Source organism: Copadichromis virginalis, linkage group LG16, assembly GCF_057382275.1.
Source record: "Copadichromis virginalis isolate Kocher_CV1m ecotype Utaka linkage group LG16, C_Virginalis_male_GT1.1, whole genome shotgun sequence".
Taxonomy (NCBI): Eukaryota; Metazoa; Chordata; class Actinopteri; order Cichliformes; family Cichlidae; genus Copadichromis; species Copadichromis virginalis.
This window is the reverse complement of record NC_140633.1, coordinates 34,306,488-34,318,655: the sequence shown is the minus strand read 5'-3', so window position 1 is coordinate 34,318,655 and position 12,168 is coordinate 34,306,488. Positions and strand designations below refer to the sequence as shown.

Genomic DNA, 12,168 nt, shown 5'->3' with positions numbered 1-12,168 from the left:
GCATAGGGAAATAGTTCCTCTGCATTTAACCCATTCGCCCAGTGAAGCAGTGGGCAGCCACCAATGCAGCGCCCGGGGAGCAGGGACGGTACCTTGCTCAGGGGTACCTCAGGGTAGCTGTTCAGTGGAGTTGAACCCCCCGACCTTCCGATCATGGGGCCACCACTCTACCTACTGAGCTATCCCTGCCTACTAAACCTCTTGGAGTCTGCAAAAGACTTGAGACTGGGGTGGAGGTTCACCTTCCAGCAGGACAACGACCCTGAACATAAAGCCAGGGTAACAATGGAATGGTTTATCACAAAACATAGACAAGGTCTAAATCCAATCGAGAATCTGTGGCAAGATCTGAAAACTGCTGTTCACAAACGCTGTCCATCTAATTTGACTGAGCTGGAGCTGTTTTGCAAAGAACAATAGGCAAGGATTTCAGTGTCTAGATGTGCAAAGCTGGTAGAGACAGCTGTAATTGCTGCAAAAGGTGGTTCTAAAAGTATTGACTCAGGGGGCTGAATAAATACGCACACCCCACTTTTCAGTTATTTATTTGTAAAAAAAAAATGTTTGGAATCATGTATGATTTTTGTTCCACTTCTCACGTGTACACCACTTTGTGTTGGTCTTTCACACAGAATTCCAATAAAATTGATTCATGTTTGTGGCTGTAATGTGACAAAATGTGGAAAAGTTCAAGGGGGCCAAATACTTTTGCAAGCCACTGTATATTAGATAATTTTAGTAAAAGATAAGTAAGATCGTGAATCATTCATAAAAATTTTCCATTTGTTTTTTTATTACAATCATTGGAGTGAAATGGACACACACACACATACAGGAGCTTTGCATAGAGTGGAATTCTGAAAACTGGAGCCGGGTCCTGTCAGATGTACACAGAAAGACGAGCGGTGCAGCAGTCTTCATCTGCACCTGAAAAGCCTCAAATTGATGGTGAACCGAAACTGACCCAACCGGGTGAATATCCTAACGTGAAGCGTCGCTGCCCATGCCACAAATCTGCTCCTCAAGCAAACATGAGGTGATGCTCTGTGAGCCAGAAACAGCGGTGGGGAGGAGGGGGGAATGTGTGGTTGTTCGACTGAAATAGAGAGCAGGCCTAATGGTTGACTTTGCAAGCCCCAAAACTTTGGTACATCCGGTGCAAAATATATATATTTAAACACACAACAGGACAGACATACATATACATTTATATACAAAGAGACAAACAGGACTCCACACATGGTACACATACATGTGCTCTCACAAAATCAAAAGCAGCCCTATTGATCCATTACCTGTTCAGCAATGAACCATGACCATCAGCCTGTGACTGAGACAGGCAGACACGCACATGTGAAGTTTTCGAAGCATGCTGCCAAAATACTCGCTGTTCCACTGTCACGGAGAGAGCTAACAAACACCATCATCCTCCGCCTTGTTCCCACGAGCTAAAGGTACGACAGTGCCAGGTGAGCACAAGGGCGCATGCCTCAGGTGGAGCGCCACAACCGGAGCGCCACAACTGGAGTGGCACAATTTAACCAGCTCCCTCACCCTTTTGTCTGAATGTATAGCAATATCCTCATGCAAAAAAGCTAGTAAGGACAGTGTGTTGCACTATTTCAGCATGCAATATCGAGCTATAACACAACGCCACCTAGGAGTGTCTACCAGGTCCAGCTCACGGAGCTGACCAGGAAGATCCTGCATGCATTATTAGGGCGGGGGTGGGCGAGAGGTGTGGGTAGGGAGGCGGGGCTCAGATACAAAAGTCTGCCCACACATGTCGCATCGCAGGTGGGGATCTCTACCACTATTCCAGCCCCTGTGGTCTAACTCCAACAGGACTCTGTACAGTAGGTGTAATCTTGCATGCACCCTGTAGAAAATGAGTTTGTGTGTGTGAGTGCACTCAATGTTCGATCACATGCTTCAGAGACAAAACTACTGTCTGGCATGGACTGTATGCAACAAGTTCTAAAGTACAAGGCCATCATCATCATCTTAATCTACCCTGGTCAGGAAGCCACTCAGAGAGGACCAGACCACTGGTTGTTTGAGTTGAGTGGGACTTTGCTGCCCTCTGGTGTTGATATCTGATATTTTGTTTTAAAAACTGCAGCTCCTACAGTGAGACGCTTGGATCTGGTCACATGTTTGCAAAGAAATAAAACTTCATTCCCAAGAGGCACTAAAATAATCCCACCAATGCCTCATGGTACATCTAATAGCCATTCACTAGAGCGATGCATCAAAGCGGCCACTGCGTTGCTCAGGGGAGTTGGACCTCAGATGCTGCACATCTATGAAAGCAAAGGTTTATATGCAACTTAAAAGCACCATAATGCAATTAATTTAAACAATTTTCAAGCAGTTTAGTTTTCTAAAAATACCAGAAATTTATTTTTGATACTTAAAATGTGGATTTTTATTCCTAAATCCTTCTTTTACTTTAGCAGTAACAGTAGTAATTGCTATACATGATGTTTAAAATCGTGGATCTGCTTTTTGTGATGATTAGTTAAGTGTAAAATGAAAAAAGTGATGGGTATATGCCATTATTTTGACCTTCCACTGTCCTGTCAAAGTCTGAGTTGAACTGAGAGCTGCAAAGAAAACATTTTGTCTTCTCCTCACAACTGCACTCCATCAGTGACTTCTATTTTATCATTTTGGGGATCTTATTGGTCCAACCATGAAAAGTGTTACATGAGTGAAATATATATATATTTTTAATGGCATAAAATTTGATATGATTGTAATTTTCTCCTCCTAATTACTGCATTGTGATGTTTTGCAGTGACTAATGTTAGTGCATGGCTAACAGACTGAGATGTCCTTCTGCATAAAAAATGATTTAAAAATATAAATATTTAAGTTAAAACACTTTAAAATATGCATCCTTGGTAAATGAAAGAATATAGATGCGATAAACACAAATAAAGCCATTAAAAACCATAAAAATGAGCCCAATGATCAGTTTAATCAAGGAATTGGGTTATTTTTGAGGGTTGTTATCAGTAAAATGTTTTCCTCCCAGGAAATGTTACGACCTGTGACCTAGTTTGGCATTTCTTTCATTTGAGCCCTGATCCCCCGAGCAAGCTGGCAGCACCATAGATGCATCTCATGAGCCATCATTGCATTTATAAATCATCAGTGCTTAAACAAACCGAGTCACGCTTATGTTGAAACCTTTCAACTTCTGTTTCCTGCTCGAGGTTCATACATTCAGTCACTGGTTTGGTACATTCATCACTTTCACTGGCTGGGGAGGACTTTGTGTGTTATGTCAGAAAGTGCCTCTATTGCTCATGAGAAATGTGTTGTAAGACAGGAACCTTGCGCTTCTGTTGAAACCGTTCATGTGTCACATGTTTTTTTTTAATGTTTTTGGGCTGTGGTGTCGCAGTAACTGAAGGTAACAGTCCTGACCTCAAACCTGCCGTCATTACCACAATGTGTCACTGACGCTGCGCACAAGCACCGCCGATGACCTGCGACTCCATGTCCAGCTCATTTGGGGTTCTAAACTGTGAGAACAGGTGTGTTTTCAGTGTGTATTTGTGCACACCAGTGTGTCCCCTCTCTTCGAACAAGCAGCCAGCGTTCGGTTTAAAGACTAAAATGTCACTTCTTCCCGCGCCGATGAAGACTCTCGGGGAAAACACTGGTTTGCACTCATAATACAAAGACAATGCTTAAGTGTGTATTTGTGCAAAGGTGATTGGTGTGTCTTATAGTTCATATCACTGCAGCCCCGGAGCGGGACGGGCACAGTTTTGAGGTCCAGAGAAGGGAAAAGGAACTCAGTGGGTTTTTGGAGCAGCTGTCTCTGAGGAGGTGGAGGACGAGGTGCTAGAAATCCAGTAACCAAGGCCATTAACTAAAGAGATAAAGCACACATGTGGCTCAGTGAACAAAGGTTACCATGAAAACAAGAAATTGTACTGTACAGCTTTTCAACCCGTCCTCCGATTCTCCGTCTTTTGTCCTGAAGCTGTCGGAGGTGGAGAATCAGAGCAAAGCCGGCGTGCCGAGTGATGTAAAGCCAGTCGGAAAAAACAGCAGCGTCATCCAGGGAGGGGAAGGGAGGGGGGTTTAGTTGCCTTTTGAGGATATTAGTTTTATTTTTAATGCCTCTAAGTGAGGAACACAGATTTCCAGATGGTTCTCTCTCCTGGGTGTCGGCCAATTTGAGGTTACTCCAAGCCGAACGTGCTCGTTTCCTCGACAGCGGTTACCAGCTTCTCGTAGAGCATGGAGAAGGACGGGTAGGGCGGGAGGTCCAGACGATTAAAGCAAGTGTGAGCCCTGTGGAAACACAGCGAGACCTTATGAAACAGATGATGAGATGAGTCATCTGTTAGATTTTTCTTCTGCTTTTGTTCCTGTCAAATAATACACCCAAAAAGAAAACTGCTGCACTTATACCCTACAGAGCTGCAGGTATGCTGCGTCTTTATTAGTCACTTGTATTTATAGAGAACATTTAGAAATAGCAATAGAGTTGACCTTAAGTGCTTTGCATTCAAAAAACATACAAAAAAACCCAACATTTAAATAATGAATTAAAACGCTGTGAATGAACGTCAAAATCAGAATATGATCTTTGATCAGAAACAGTATTGCTTTTTTTTTTTTTTAAACTTCACTTAAAAAAATATATTTTTAACAATATTAATATTTTATTTGTCTTAGAAACAAACCAAAAAAAATGTATGTAAATTGTTATTATATAAAATGTGACATAAATTGATGGTTCTGTTTTTTTATGTTTGCATCTATGTTTTTTAACATTTGTAATGAGCCCCTAAACATTTATTTTTTGTTACATTTTCCATTTTTTTAGTCTAATGATGTCAGTATGTATGCAAAAGCCAGGGGAAAATAATAGAAAAAAAACAAATAAAAATTAATTAATTAATATGATAAAAATAAAATAAAATAAATAAAAAGGCATTAAAAAGGTAGATAAATGTCATACGTATTATATCAAATTTGTATGATAATTAATTTGATATCCTATTATATCAAATTAAGAAAGAAGCGAATGAATACAGAAATATAAATTTGTCTTAAATTTTATGTCATTATTTTATGTATTTTCAGTGATTTAATGGCAGTTAAATTTTCTTTTAAGTTAAGTTTAAATTAAGTTTTCTTTTGAGTTATTTGTTTACTAGATATTTGTTTGAAATTGTCGGTTTTGGACCCCCATAGAGAAACACATAAATAAATCCACTAAAATTCTTAAGTGTGTTTACGCCCTAAAATTGTGTCGTATCTCTCCCATCATATTTTACAAAAAAAGTAACAGAGGTGACGTATATGAAGCCTTAACAACCTAAACAGCCCGTTAAAGCCCTTATTCATACCTGTTTGATCAGCGTTCATATTTATGGACATTTTATTTTGAAAAGATTCACTCTACAATGTCTCTGCTATTTTTCATTTTTGTATAGTCCCTAAAAGGTGAGGTTACCTGGGTAAGGAGGTGATTTTCCCCCACTTCTCCACGCAGAATCGGCGAGGTCCGTTACTTCCTCGTAGTGAGGCAAAGCCCTCATAGGGAATGCTGGAGGTGCCCGTCACAAACTGAGGAGAGAAGAGAGTCAAGAAAAGGATGAAATGTAGTCAGTGTTTAGGCCATAAAAAGTTTGGGTTATTTCACTTACTCTCAGGTTCTTTGTTTCAGTGTTAAATAAATCAGAAAACTGAATACACCTTGTTTAAATAAATGGGACATTCCTGCAGAATTAGAAACATATTAAAAAATGTAATTGCAGGCGGTGTCCACACGGGGGCATCCTGTGTGCATGCGCTCCCCCTCGTGCCCTACCTCAAATCAAATCAAAATCAAATCAAATCACTTTTATTGTCACATCACATGTGCAGGTACATTGGTACGGCACATGTGAGTGAAATTCTTGTGTGCGAGCTTCACAAGCAACAGAGTTGTGCAAAATACAATAATGTAAACAAGCAAAATACAAGAATGGCTACATCTGAAACTAATAAATATATGTACAATATATATACCTGCAGCAGCCTCAGCCTCTGCTCGTTGTTGAATCTTTCCACAGCCGCCCAGAACCAGCGAATCACTATGTGGTTGTCATGGTAACCTGTGGGGAGATAAGACAGCGATGGTGCATGAGTCAGACGAATAACAAATAATAAGGGCGTCCGTCCCCCTGTTCCTGAGGTTTGTGAGCTGGCTCTGCTTCTTAATGTTTGATGGACACAGCGGTTTGGTGCGTCTCAGTCGATTCGTCCATTAAAAGCGCCCTGACACTGAGTCATGGCCGATTGTCAGCTCGAGTTTTGTTCTGTCTCTCAGCTGCTGGCGCCTTTTCAACTTTGCTGGCCAGAACCCTAAAGAGCCTTTAAATGTGATGGCTTTGGACACCGGCACCTGCAGCCTGACTGTACACCGCATACGCTGTAATAACTCCAAAGGTTTGAAGCTTATTGCAGAGTAACATTAAGTGAAGTCCAGTACAGCTGTTACCCTGCAAATTTAATCACTTGTTCACAGGAGAATTATTATATATTGTGAAAAACAACTTGATTAATTTCAGGTAAGGCTTCAGTCTTTTCAGATTAATTAAAGGGGCTTTGTTCAGTTCATTTCAAACTTCAATTTTTTATTCTAGGGTAGCTTTGTATGGTTTTCTGTTCGAATTAATCCTTCCTTATCTTAAGTTGGGCACTGGTGCAGTCATATAAAGACCAAAACAAACTTCTTCCTCTTCAAAGTCAGTTGACGCTGAGGCCAGTCAGAGGCTTCAGCTATCGACCCCTCCCTGAGCCTGGTTCTTTGGAGGTTTCTTCCTATTAAAATTGAGGTTTTCCTTCCTACTGTCACTGGGGTCTGATCGTTCGGGTTTTCTCTAATATTTTCTAATATTGTAGGGTTGTTACCTTTCAACATAAAACCCTTTTAAGGTGGCTGTCTTGTATCTGTAAGGCGACAAGAGAGCAGCAGTGTACTGGTTGCTCACAGCGGAGCTAAATTAGCAACAAAGCGTGAACAGTTTGGAGATATTATAAACTTGTTGATCACCAGCTTTTCTTTATGTGTTTGCAAAAGTTTTTCAGTACACTCACTATAACATAAAGGTCTGTCATGTGTCTGTGCCACTTAACTCATTTTATTCCATTTTCAAGCATAATTTCACTAATAAATATAATTTCTATGCATTTGCAAATGTTTATATATGTTTTTCAGTTTTTAAGCCGACACGGATGCCTACATACACATACAAGAATAATTCTCATGAATACAGCTAGTCTTGGATCAGTATTTGATATCTGTAGACACCCAAAGCCAAGGTGTCAGTATCAGAAACAAAATAGGTAGGACTGCTTGTGTCCCTCAAACAGTAGAAAGAAAAACTGAATTACAACCACCTTCATTTTAGGGGCTAGAGACATTTAAACAGATGCACCTATTTGAACTTTCTTCGGGGTGAAGATGGATTTTTTTTATGGTTTTTATTAGTAGTGTGTAGTCTTATTTCCTTGCATCTCCCCGAGTGTTAAAATCGCTGGACCAGTTGAGATGAATGAATGAGGAAATACTTCTCAGAGCAGAGGTTTAGTGGCTGTGGCACACTTGTGAATGAACATGTTGCAGGACCGGAGGCGGGGCATGCATTAGGCTAAGCTGTCAGTACGTTCCTCCACCTCCTTGCACCCAACCTCCACCCCCCACCCCCCCCTTCCATACCTCCTCTGTACTCTGTGTTGTTCCTCCAGTCTGCCAGGTCAATCTCTGCGGTGCCTGCAATAACCAGCTCCAGCTCCCTGGCATCAAACACCGACACCAGCCGCACATCCACCACCTAACAAACCAAACCACACACACAAACATTGGTGAAAACACGGTACAGCCTATTTATTTATCTATCACAATTTATTTATCACAGTCCTCCCACCTACATCAGACTGCTGGCGGAAGATCCTTTTTGTGCAGTGACACATCACTGTGGGAAAAGTTTCCATCAGTTTGTTTACAGTAAATTCTGGATTTAGAAAAGCAGGGCGCACAAAGGCCTGGATGTCTGTCGACTTGCCAGGGGAGGGATTAAAGCAGCGGGTTTGTGCTTATACTGTTTATTTAAAAAAGGGGGAAAAAAACTGACATAAAAAGACATTACAACCCACTCCTCATCACTCTGTCTTCTCTTTGTATGACAGCAGGCTATCAGATCTATTTTCCTGGAGTGTTAAAGGGACAGCTACATATTCTTCCTTTGGCCTGCAGCGCTGTTTATCCATCTAAATTGTTCTGCCGTTGACTGCCAAGTTTTGGAGACATCTGCCTTCTCTTGAATGTAATAAATGGTAGAAGTTACATTATGTTACCAAAAAAATCCATTTTAATAACTCAGCAGCTATGTTTCTGTCCAGAAATAATGACCTGGTTACTCAAAAAATAAAAAATAAAAGTCTACAAACTGTTGAGAGCAGCTTTGTGCAGGAACTATTTTCTTTCTTCTATCTACATCCGCCAAGCAAAAGAAGAGTGCAGCTATCTGATAATACAGCTCAGCCGAGGAGCAACTCCATTAATGTTTCATGTTCTGTCACGTTGTCAGTAGTCACACGGGGTGACCAGGTGGGCAGCATTTTTATCTCTCGTCTCCCTGTCCCACATTTTGATTGGCTCTGGTTCTGACCCTCTTCTTAAAGTCTCATTCATTAAAAGCTTTTAATGAAAGGCTGTCACGTTTGATCTCCGCAGGTTAACAAATCGCCTTCTGTCACTAGTGATCAGTGATCACAAAGACACAAAGCTATGCAGATTTTTGTAGAAAATGATCACAAATAAAAGGAAAAGTGGTCATAACATAGACCCCTTTCTTATTTTTATCTCCAGAAGCATGGAGCTGATGGATCCTCACTGAAACCCAAACAACTCTAGGCAAAAAAGCAGCAACAACAGTTTTAAAGGTATTTGAGGCATAAAGGAGAATACAAACATAGACTAAATTTCAGCACCTTTTCACACATTCAGAAGACATGCCCTTCATATGTTGAATGCCTCTCAGGATCAGTACACTTACTGTTTGTCCCACATTAAGTTTTTTGTTACCCAAGTAGCGCATCCACTTGTTATGGGTGGATTTTCTAAAGTAAATGTACAGCTGATGATTTCTGGAAAGAGACTTAATATTTATTGAAGCGGCCAGTGAGTGTTTACATAAAGTGCCTAATGTAATCTAACATAATCTAAGTACTCATTGTGCAGAATCATATTACTGGGGCATAACCAATGCAGAATTATATATGAGTTATATATGAGTAGGCTTATATTAAAAATCTACAAAATAAGAAGCGGTGGAGCCTTAAAAATACTTGGTCTGGAGTAAAAAGTACAAATACTGCATCCAAAATATAGTTGAGTAGAAGTAGAAAGTAGCAGAGTATAGAAATACTTGTGAGAAAAATATGTAAGTTACATTACACCACTGCTGCTATCCATGCTCTCATATAATAATAAGATTAACAACACTCTGACAACCCCTCTAGATAAAACAGGCGAGATGGATAACTAAAACCTTAACACACCAGCACTTTAACTAGAAAGCATTCTCGGCTTTGTCAATATTTCAAAAGATTTTGAGTACAGGTTTAGCTGCCATTACTGCACCACAACAGGTACCTCCAGGTAATCTTTTTCATTGAATTACTTTAATGCCCATAATGACAAGAGAGCTAACATCACAGACATGTAGTAAAGAGTTAGCACATCACAGTGTAGATCGCTTAAATGCTAACTTGTCATTTGCTCCTTTGGCATTATCGTGAGCATATCTAGCCCTTCAACTTGAAGCTGCATCATCGTGCACTGCTGCAAATGCCAGATGTCCATTTGGGTTAGCACTGGTTCAAAAAGAAAGAGGATTTTCAGCCAGCTACTGCAATGACGCAGCCATACTGTGTCACCGGTATTGATCGATGGGGTTGATAATACCTATTATGTGCTATAAAGGAGAAAATTGTACTTATTGTTATTTTAACTGGGGCTCATGGCATCAATAAAGCACAAGCATTTTTCAAGTCAGTACTTAAAATTATGTTCAGGTACCAATAAAAACATTAAATCAGTCCCCTTGCTCATACGGGCCATCTAAAGTCTCGGTCGTGAGCACTTTAAGATAAAAAGAAGCCATTTCACATTTAAAATGGACCTTTTATGCTTTCCCTTATGTTATTCATATACATACATATACATGTTCTTAATCCCTGTGAACCAGAAGCTGAAAGTTAAAACAGAACTAAACACTCTTTTTTATTATTTTTGGATCTCTATGTTGTCACAAAAAGGGGATATCCTTATATGGGTAGTTTAGAGTGCAAAAGCTCCTCCCAGCTAATTCAAACATTCTGCATGCGAGGAGCAGCCAATCAGAAGAATGGGGAAGAGCTAAAACTGCTTCTTTTAGCCAGAAGATGAACTGATTGACCAAGCAAAGATGGAACTAAGCATGATAGATCCCCTTTTAATCACACAATTGTAGACTAAAAACAACAATATCTATACAGAAAATGGCCAAAAAAGCTGTAGATAAATTAATAATTAGTTTTTCTAATCAAATACAGATATAGATATGGCTGACCATCATAAACTAATAAGCTACCTTGAATGGTGTTTTGGTACTAGGGATGCAAGACTTGCTTTGTCCTCCCCCTACATCCTCAGACTCTCTGGCATCCCCCAGGGCTCAATCCTGGGTCCCATTTTTGTTCTTTATCTGTATGCTTCCACTCAGATAATCCATAAATATAATTTGAATTTCAACTGTTAAGCAGCTGACGAATCTTTAAATCTGATCCAGAAATTTTCAGGCCTATACCCTTGGAAATTTGTCCTCCCACATGAGGAATTCTCTGTACTTTTGTTGTGAAAGATGCCACACAAATAAAGTTGTATTTATTTATTTAGTTATGCATTTATTTGAGGCCTTTAGTTGGATTTTGGGGATGCCCCTAAAACCCCTTTGAGGATTTTAGCATTGTTTATCTTGTCTTTTTGACACCTCTAACATTTGTAACACCGGCACTGTACCTCGTAGAAGCCTCGGACCAGGCTCTCTGTCTGCTGGGCCACGCCTCTCTCGATGCGCCATTTGACCATTCGCTCAATATACTCCTTCTTGTTCTTTTCTGACACAGGGATGCCAGCCCCACCCGGCTTAAGCTCTCGCTCTGTGATCTGCAGAATTACAGAGGAATAACACATAAAATTTGCGGTCTGCTTTTCTTGTTCCAGGGCGCCACCACAGACTGAAGACGCACCTGTCCAAAGACCTCCTCATTCACAGTGAAGGTGAGGTCCAGCATGTCTTCGATGTCATTGTCCTTCATCCACTGCAGACTCTGATGGAACTCCTCATCCAGGAACTCCAGATCACTCAGGTCACATGGGCTGCATGAATAAGGGTCACAGCGGGGTCAACAGGTGGGGATGACCTGCTCGTTAATCATCGTCAGCTGATTTTAACAAGTGAGGCTGAAGGTTAATCATACGAAGTATGGAGATGAAGCATAGGTATGTGTCAAATCTTTTGCTGATCTTTTGAATGCTTTTGCATAATTTTCATTCCTTGGTCATTCCACATGTTATTACTGTCAGGAAAATATGCACGTTCACTTGCTTTGTTGATTATACTAAGATCATTCAGCACTATATTGGACTGAACATATGACATTTCATTTGATAAATGCTTATCTCTGCACTAATGGTGATAAAGCTAAGAACAGATCGCTGCTGCCCGAGAGGTTAAGAACACATTTAATACAGCATCTGTCCTCATTGCAGACATTTGGCAGCGTTTCAGGTTGTTTGGACAAAGCTTAATAAGGGTGCTGCTCCTACTGACAGGAGAAGCAGACAGCTGCTGACTGACTGAAACATTCAAGGTCTTATTTGGTCAGGGAGGAAGTGCTGCTACCCTGAATGCTGACTTGCAATGAATGGAAGCAGGCTGAGGCACTTACATGCGAAGAAGCCCCTTATAGAAAGGACGGGTAAAAAAGGCATCCAGCAGGTACTGATGAACAAGGGCCAGCCCCAGGATGCGCCCGCTGAAGCGAAACCTGCATAAAACATGGAAAATATGTGTGAATACAGACAGCAGCAACATCAGGACCGCA

The 12,168-nt window shown here is 40.6% G+C and overlaps 1 protein-coding gene across 4 annotated transcripts in view; it reads right to left on the bottom strand.

Moving 5' to 3' along the window:
* Positions 1-771: 771 nt before the first annotated feature.
* hecw2a (HECT, C2 and WW domain containing E3 ubiquitin protein ligase 2a) overlaps positions 772-12,168 on the bottom strand; it is a 45,279-nt gene continuing 33,882 nt past the window's right edge. For all 4 annotated transcript variants that reach the window (XM_085434512.1, XM_085434514.1, XM_085434515.1 and 1 more), the window contains 7 exons: positions 12,013-12,111; positions 11,311-11,440; positions 11,081-11,227; positions 7,736-7,850; positions 6,043-6,128; positions 5,486-5,598; positions 772-4,314 (listed from right to left, as the gene is read on the bottom strand). In XM_085434512.1, coding sequence (XP_085290638.1) covers positions 4,203-4,314; positions 5,486-5,598; positions 6,043-6,128; positions 7,736-7,850; positions 11,081-11,227; positions 11,311-11,440; positions 12,013-12,111 — 802 coding nt within the window. In that variant the 3' untranslated portion in view covers positions 772-4,202. The remainder of the gene's footprint in view (positions 4,315-5,485; positions 5,599-6,042; positions 6,129-7,735; positions 7,851-11,080; positions 11,228-11,310; positions 11,441-12,012; positions 12,112-12,168) is intronic.